The sequence below is a fragment of the Myotis davidii genome, unplaced genomic scaffold, assembly GCF_000327345.1.
Source record: "Myotis davidii unplaced genomic scaffold, ASM32734v1 scaffold327, whole genome shotgun sequence".
Classification (NCBI taxonomy): Eukaryota; Metazoa; Chordata; class Mammalia; order Chiroptera; family Vespertilionidae; genus Myotis; species Myotis davidii.
Window position 1 is genome coordinate 1,289,898 of NW_006298628.1, and position 8,305 is coordinate 1,298,202.

An 8,305-nucleotide genomic window follows, 5' to 3' on the forward strand; every position below is an offset into this window, starting at 1 on the left:
AATGTATTTCTCTCTCTCTCTTTCTCTCTCTCTCTCTCTCCCCCTCCTCCCTCTCACTCTCCCTCCCACACTCTCTAAAAATCACTGGAAAAAATAGCCTCTGGTGAGGATTAATAACAAAAAAGGACAACGGGGGCTGAAGGCCTGGGGCTGGAGGGGGTCAATGGGGGGGAAAGGGAGACATAGATAATACTTTCAACAATAAAGAATTGTTTTTAAAAATAAATTAGTAAATGTTTGTCCAATAAACGAATGTGACCAGTGGAGAGACAGCACGGAAGGGCTGGGTGCCCTCGATGGGGTGGACAGATTGGTTACCTGGAGGCCAATGGACAGCCTGTTGACTCCTGCTGCCCCAAATGCTGCCAACCTAGAGGCTGGGGCAGAAGTGGGGTTCACCTCCAACGTGACTTCGGAGTCTGCGGGCAGGTGAGCTGTCTGGGCCACTGCCTCCAGGACAGCAGCCACAGTGTGGGGACTGGCCAGACTCGGGGTGCCTCCGCCAAAGAACACAGACTCCACCCTGGGTAAAGAAGATAAAGAACATGAGGCCTGGGGGAGCCCTGCAGCACCCGACCTATCCACGCCCTCCAAGCCCCCCAGTACCCACCGCTGCACCCCGCTGAGCCGCAGCAGCGTCTGGGCCTCCGTCACCAGGCAGCTCCGCATGGCAGCCTCGTCCACGCCGCGGGGGATGTACTTATTGAAGTTGCAGTAACTGCAGCGCTTCTCGCAGTAGGGCCACTGGGGGCGTGGGGTGATTGAGGGGGTGAGAGGGGCTCCGGGCTGCCCCGGCCCCTTCTAGGGTTCAGCTGCACACATTCCCAACCCCAGTCCGGGTCTGTAAGCCATCTGAGCCCCGCAACTCCCGAAGACTGGGATCATGCCCACTTCAATAAGACAAAACTGGGGTTCAGAAGGGGAGCCACAAGGTCAAGGGTCACCGCGCTGGTGAGCACCAGGACTTAAGGTCCCCGGGCACGGACATCTCCCTGCCAGGGCAGGGTCCTAGCCGAGACCTCGCCCGGGAGCGGGGAAGGTCGGCGGGTGGGCTCACGCGTGACAAGTCGCCCTGTGGACTCCTGCCCTGCCTCCTCCTCCCCACTCACGTGGACGTAAAGTGCGTCTTTGCAGAAAATACAGGTGCTAGAGGAACAAGGTAGATGATACCACAAAGAAACAAGCCCGTGAACCCAGAATGGGGGACATTCTATAGGACAATGATTTTTTGTACATGGTGTTCTCTGAGCTGGTTAGATGGAAAAACCGCGCTCAACTCCGCTGGGGTCCCTTTAAGTTGCCAAGAGGGATCACCGCGGCCACCTGGCCTTCCTTTCCCTGGCGGCCCGGAGGTTCCTGTCGGGGCGAGGACCCTGGCCCACCCAGGAATTCTTAGTTCATTCAGTGAATTCCTTAACATTTTAGGTGCCTGGCACAGAGCTGGGCACTGGGGACATCGGATGCATCAGACCAAGTCACAGTACAGGAGAAGCAAGCCAACAAGAGACAAAAGGCAACAGATATTAATTCCGCATCTGCTGGGTACTAGGCCAGTCTGCTCTGTGCTGTGGGGCGATCTGTTACAAGGGCGGGGAGTCGGTATGGGAAGAGAGGACACTTGGGCTGGACGTTGAAGGAGCAGAAAAATCCCAGGGGAAGCCTCTAGGCCAGGAGACTAGGCTGTCATCTCCTAGGTCAGACCCCCCCCACCACCACCACCACCTCCACCTCCACCACCACCACGCACCTGCTGGGAGGAGAGCCAAGGGTGGTGTCTGTGGGAGAGACAGGGTTCAGGTGAAGGGCTGGGGAAGTAGGCACCTGAACTGTTCCATGAAGTGGGAAGATCATGGGCTTTGGAGTCGGACAAGTAGGTTCTAATTCCAGCTGTGACCTTGGGCAAGACACCAGATGGCCCTGCGTTTCCATTTCATCATGTGTGAAATGGGGCTAATGTCCACCTGACAGAGTTGTTGGGAAGATTGCAAGAAAGCACCTAGCATGGTGCCTGGCACCCAGAGTGCCCGAAACGTACGTTCATGGTCTAAAAAGAGAAGGAGGCCACTGCTGCTAGAGGGTAAGGATTGCAAGCAGGAAGTACTGTTTTTATTTCTTGGGTTCAAGGTACAGCCTGCTTTATCTGGCTCTGCCCATCAAGCAAACCCAGGTTCATGGATGAAAAAAAACATATTTGTTTTGGGGGAAGGGAGATGTGGGATGATAGCTAAAGGGCACAGAGTTTCTTTTTCAGGAGATGAAAATCTTCAAAATTGACTGTGATGGTGGTGGCATAGATGCGTGAATATCCTAAAAACCAATGAGTCGTACACTTTAAATGGGGGGATTGGATGGTATGTGAACTATATCTCAATGAAGCTGTTATTAAAAGAGAATACTTCTTGATGGACTGATCTGGTGGTAATATGAAAAAGAAATGTGTATAGTCTTTAAAATTCTCATTGAATCCCTTTGGTATCTCAAGGGATCGAGTGAGGATTAAATGAAGTAGATAAGTGCACACCCAAGTGCCTAGCACATCGTTGATAAGGAGTGGGTCTAAAAATGCTAGTTTCCCTTTAGATTCTTCCCTCCATCTCATAATAGCGGCCAAGAGACCACACCAGCAAGAGATCAGCCAAAGAAAACAGAGAAGCTCTTTATGTCAAATCACAAAGACAGACGAGGGGAACGTGGGGGAAGGGCAGGGAGGGCCTAGCGGACCCCCCTCCCCTTTATTCACAGGTTTAGATGCCGTTCCATCTGCTCTCGAAGTTTGAATTTCTGGACCTGCAGCAAAGAGAAAGGAATAAAAGCCAGGCTTGCGGCTTCTGCCAGCTTGGGTGACCAGCCGTTTTGGTTTGCCAGGGACTGAGGAGTTTCTTAGGCGAAAGCCAGGAAACTTTGGGGCAAACCCAGGATGAGTTGACTAGTCAGTCGGTCATCCTACTGCCATACTCTTACCCATCCCTGGGGCAGAGTTAGGGCCACCTGGCCTTCTGTGCCAGGGCCCCAGGCTATCCTGCCCCTCCCTTGTCTTCTCCATCTTACACACCTTTCCTGAGATGGTGAGGGGGTAGGTGGTGACAAACACGATGTACCGGGGAATCTTGAAGTGGGCGATCTGCAGACCAGAGGGAGATAAAGCATGAGGCTGGGTGGGGATCATAGGGTTGGGGGAGGGGACAGTGGGTGGAGTGGTTGGCAGGGAGAAGCAGGGGGTGAAGAACAGAGCACCATAAGTTGGGGTGCGTTAAGGCTCCCACCTTCCCTTTGCAGAAAGCCTTGATCTCCTCTGGTGTGGACTTTTCCCCACTCTGCAGCAGGATGCAGGCGCAGACTTCCTCCCCCATCCGGTCATCCTTCACTCCCACCACCTTCCAGAGGGACAGACAGATCTCAGGCCTCACCATCCCCACGGGGTTTCCTGCTCCTGGGGCTCACCTGGACTGGGTGCCTCACCTGCACTTCCTGCACCTGGGGGTGCGTGTGAAGGAAGTCCTCCAGCTCCGTGGGGTAGATGTTCTCGCCGCCCCGGATGATCATGTCCTTGGAGCGGCCCACGATTTTGCAGAAGCCCTGCTCATCCATGGTGGCGATGTCTCTGCAGGGAAAAGCCGGAAATGGCCGCTTGCCCCCGCCTCCACCGGCCGCGCACTCACTCACTCACTCATCTAGCGTTCATTGAGCACCTACTATGTGTCTTGCATTGCTCTAGACCAGCAGTTCTCAACCTGTAGTTCACGACCCCTTTGGGGGTCGAACGACCCTTTCACAGGGGTCGCCTAAGACCATCGGAAAACACAAATATAATTACATATTGTTTTTGTGATTCACCACTATGCTTTAATTATGTTCAATTTGTGACAATGAAAATACATCCTGCCTATCAGATATTTACATGACGATTCATCACAGTAGCAACATTACAGTGATGAAGTAGCAACGAAAATAATTTTATGGTTGGGGGTCACCACCACGTGAGGAACTGTATTAAAGGGTCGCGGCATTAGGAAGGTTGAGAACCACTGCCCTAGACTCTGGAGGCTACAGCATGAACAAGACATTCTCTGGAACTTACAGTCTAGTGGGGGAGGGAGGAAAAAAACAAACCAATACCTATAACATGGCCTCTCTCTCAACAAACTATGATTATGCATTCCATGGCTGACTTTTTTTTTTAATTTATTTATTTGAGAGAGAGAGAGGAAACACTGATTTGTTGTTCCACTTATTTATGCATTCATTGGTTGATTCTTTTTAAAAAATATATTTTTATAGATTTCAGAGAGGAAGGGAGAGGGAGGGAGAGATAGAAACATCCATGATGAGAGAGAGTCATTGATCGGCTGGCTCCTACACCCCCCCACTAGGGAGCGAGCCCACAGTCCCGGTCACATGCCCTGATCAGGAATCGAACTGTGACCTCCTGGTTCATAGGTCAAATGAGCCACACTGGCCGGGCCGTTGGTGGAGTCTTGTATGTGCCCGACCGGGAATTGAACCTGCATCCTTGGGTGTAGGGACAATGCGCTAACCAACTGAGCTACCTGGCCAGGGCTTGGCTTCTTTTCTATCGTTCAGGTCTCAGCTCCAAGGCGTACACCTTGGGAGGCCTTCTCTGCCCACTCAAGCTCCCCTCTCTACTAGAGGCCCTTTCTTTCCTCTGATCTCCTTTTCTTTTCCTCACTTTTATCAGTGTCTGAAACCCTCTTGTTTGTACTGGTCTCCCTCCACCAGACATGTGAGCAGTAACAGTAAGATCGTTCTCATCTTGCTTTCCACTGGTCCGCCAGTGTCTGGAACAGCGTGCTGGCACGTGACAGGTGAAGAAGAATTTGTTGCATTAACAAATGAGTGTCGACACCTTGGCTCTGATTTTGAGACACCGGTGTCGCGCACTGTCCAGCGGTCCTAGGCACGGACTCTGATCGTCCCCATTTTACACATTGTGGAAATGAGGTCTGAGAAGGGGCCATACTGACACACATACTCTCCCTCTTCTAGTGTAATGCCCCCGGCTTCCCCTCAGCAGCCAAACCCTCTGCCCCGCTCCGCCCTCTCACCCTGTCCGATACCACTTGTCCTGTCCAATTACTTCCTCAGTCTTCTGGGGCTCCCCCCAGTAGCCCAGCATGACGCAGTAGCCTCGGATCCACAGCTCTCCGGGTGTGTTCAGCTCTGCCATGGTCCCCAGCTCCATGTTCACGATCTGGGCCTGGGACAGGGCAGCTTCAGGAGGGGGCCTCCACCCTCCCACTTCAGGGGTGGAGAGAGACTCGGGAATGGCTGGGAGCTTCGTCTTTCCTGCCCCCTAACAGTGAGCCGCCCCCCCGCCCTGGCTCTGCCCAGCCAGATCCAAGGAAGGGAGACAAGGCCAGAGTGGACCCTGAGCCAGGCACACAAGAACAGGTGAGGCCCGGCCCAGGGGTCCTGAGGAAACGGAGTGGACAGGAGCTCCCACAGAGAAGGAGGCCTCTGGCGGGCCAGGCGGGCCGAGGAGTTATAAGCTGTGCAGGAGGAACGGCAGTGCTCTCTGAGTTCCCATTTAGCAGCAAACAGAGAAGCCAAAGAGGGTGGTGTGGTCAGGCCATGTGAACAGGCGAGGCGGCAGAGAGGCAGCCTGAAAGCCTAGCAGAAAGATGGGCCGCAGCCAACGTGAAAGGAAAACGCAGCCTCTGTGTGCCTCAGTGTTCGCCTCTGTGAAATGGGGACATGGGCGCTGGCCCTGTCTACCTCACAGGTGGGCATCCCACCAAGTGGCAGTGAGGTTGTCAGACGCATAGGAAGGGGCTGGGAGGGGGCTGGGAGGGGGCTGACGTCACTGCACACTCACTCCAGGGAGGAGGGCAGGAAAGATTCGCTCCAGGGGAAGCAGCTGCCTGGACACACTGGCAGTGCCCTCAGAGGCGCCAGGGCACAAGCAGGCAAGGGGAACCAGGTGTGGACTGGCATAAAGCACCAGCAATGGAGCAGGAGAGGAGGCACCATTGGGAATTGGACAGTGAGAGACGATTGGGGTCAGCCTCGAGGCGCGAGGGACCCCCGAAGGGACAGGCTGCTTGGGAAAGTGGGCATTTCCGCCAAGCGAAAGGAGGAACTCTGCCGCGGTGAGGGTAGGGGGCCTGCGGGGGAGAAGGCGCTGTGTAGGAAAAATCTCTGTGCTCTGGCTCCTCTTCGAGGCTGTCCTGGCTGCCCCGAAACAGACAGTGGGGCTTGGCAAAAACACACCTCAGACAGGAAGGGAGGCTGCGGAGAAGTTCAGCTGGCAGCTGCTCGTGGCCGCCGCTCAGCTCTTCCTCTCAGGCCTCAGCCCACAGAGAGAGCCCCGGGCCTGGCCTGGGGAAGGCCCTGCCGGGGGGAGGGGGTGGGTCTCTACAGGGGGTTGGGGACTGGGGTTCCCGGATTGGGGGGGGCTCACCTCTGTGTGAGGCATGATTCTGCCCACGCTTTGAGACTTCTGCTCCTCGGTGTCCTCGGGAAAGCTCATGAAGGTCACAGGGCTGTTCTCGGTGGTCCCATAGGCAACCTGGAGGGTCCAGAAGGGGTGTTGGAGGGCGGGAGGGGACTGTGGAGAGATGGGGTGAGCTGCCCCGGGGGACGGAAGGAATCAGGGGAACCTGGAGGGCAGCTGAGTGGTGGGGAAGGAGGCACAGTTGGTGGAGGTCAGGGGTCAGGAGGCGGAGCCGCTGGGACACTGAGCTGACTAACTCAACTACCGGCCCAGATGGGAAACAGAGCAGGGGATCCATTCTCTCCGGGCCAGGGTTCTCTCCATCTCTCTGCTTCCCTGGAGCAGCCGCACGCCCCAGTCCACAGCTCCCAGCCTTCCCCGCACCCAGCCTTCTCTCCCCCGTCCCCAGGCTGCCTTAGCCCCACTTCCTGACTTCAGGCCACAGCATCCCCTCCCCCTCCCTTCCAAGCCAAAGGTCCCATAAGCGTGATGAGAAAGCCAGCCTGCCCGGGTCCGGCTGGGAGCCGCACATCCATAACCCCCACCCCACCCTGCCCCATCCCCCGAAACCTGGGACAAGTGCCTGGCCTTGGGGTGAGTGCCCCTAAGCTCTGGAGAGTTTCCTGTGAATTTTATTTCCATCAAAATACAAATCCAGCCAAAGCAAGGGTGTTCAAAGCCAGTGGCCCCCTCTGCTGCCCCCCTCCCCCTCTAGTGGTTGGAACATCCTGAACAACAGAAAACCAGAAGCCAGTCTCCGAGGAGCCTAAATACCATCAGGGAGTGTGTCCTGGGCCAAGTATGACCCTCACCTGGGGGCGACGGGGTGAGAGGGGCAGGCCCCCACCCCTGAGTGACAGGGCCAGCCTGTATCCTATGTCCTTCCCAGTCCGCAGACACGAGACCTTTGTCCTCCATGCCCCCCACCTCCCATTTCCTCTGTGTCGGCTGGCACAGCTCCGGCACAGCTGGGGTCTGGCAACACCTGGGGTCCAGTTCCTCCACCACCTCCCAACACAGACAACATTCCCTACCAGGCAGCCCCACAGCGAGACCCTGACTGCCCACCCTCCCCTCCCCGCAGGAATCCGGACACACAGAGGCCTGGTCGGCTGGGGCAGGGCTGCCCACAGTACCTGGGCCCTTGTAGCCAGGCCCGGGGGCCCCCTCACCCACCCAGCTCTCCTCGTCCTGGGGCCACTGCCCAGGTGCGGCCTCTGCCAAGTACATCTTGGCGCCGCTCTGGCCACCACCCTGGAGATGGGAATGAGGGGATGGGATATTTTAAGGAGAGGAACGGGGTGGGGGTGGGACTGTGCCTGTTCAGTTGCCCTGACTCCCCGCCTGTGATCTCCAGGTGTGTTTTTTTAAAATTTTATTTTATTGATTTTTTACAGAGAGGAAGGGAGAGGGATAGAGAGTCAGAAACATTGATGAGAGAGAAGCATCGATCAGCTGCCTCCTGCACACCCCCTGCTGGGGATGTGCCCACAACCAAGGTACATGCCCTTGACCGGAATCGAACCTGGGACCCTTGAGTCCGCAGGCCGACGCTCTGTCCACTGAGCCGAACCGGTTAGGGCTTCAGGTGTGTTTTTGAGTCCTGTTGGTCACCCCACCCCCCATCCCCCGGCACACACACACACACACACACACACACACACACACACACTGTTCCGGTTAGTCTTCAGCCAAGGAAAAAGGGGAGAAAGGGGAGAATGGGTGCAGGGAAAACTCCAGCTCCGGCCCCGAGGCAAGTCCAAGGGCGGGGCGAGGAGCACCCCTCTCCCGGGGGCTGCCTGCGAGTCTAGCCAGAAGGGGGAGCCCGACGCCAGGGCGGCTGCAGGCTCAGCG

The 8,305-nt window shown here is 56.2% G+C and overlaps 2 protein-coding genes across 2 annotated transcripts in view; both read right to left on the minus strand.

Annotated features, from left to right (window-relative positions):
* RSAD1 (radical S-adenosyl methionine domain containing 1) overlaps positions 1 to 2,041 on the minus strand; it is an 8,202-nt gene extending 6,161 nt beyond the window's left edge. Inside the window, exons 1-5 of the mRNA XM_015570771.1 lie at positions 2,036 to 2,041; positions 1,748 to 1,775; positions 1,110 to 1,126; positions 611 to 744; positions 319 to 523 (exon numbers count right to left, since the gene is read on the minus strand). Coding sequence (XP_015426257.1) covers positions 319 to 523; positions 611 to 744; positions 1,110 to 1,126; positions 1,748 to 1,775; positions 2,036 to 2,041 — 390 coding nt within the window. The remainder of the gene's footprint in view (positions 1 to 318; positions 524 to 610; positions 745 to 1,109; positions 1,127 to 1,747; positions 1,776 to 2,035) is intronic.
* Positions 2,042 to 2,631: 590 nt separating this feature from the next.
* Positions 2,632 to 8,305, minus strand: part of ACSF2 (acyl-CoA synthetase family member 2) — a 14,419-nt gene continuing 8,745 nt past the window's right edge. Inside the window, exons 10-15 of the mRNA XM_015570847.1 lie at positions 6,419 to 6,526; positions 5,064 to 5,215; positions 3,460 to 3,601; positions 3,264 to 3,374; positions 3,053 to 3,121; positions 2,632 to 2,787 (exon numbers count right to left, since the gene is read on the minus strand). Of these exons, the coding sequence (XP_015426333.1) occupies positions 2,737 to 2,787; positions 3,053 to 3,121; positions 3,264 to 3,374; positions 3,460 to 3,601; positions 5,064 to 5,215; positions 6,419 to 6,526 (633 nt within the window). The 3' untranslated portion in view covers positions 2,632 to 2,736. The remainder of the gene's footprint in view (positions 2,788 to 3,052; positions 3,122 to 3,263; positions 3,375 to 3,459; positions 3,602 to 5,063; positions 5,216 to 6,418; positions 6,527 to 8,305) is intronic.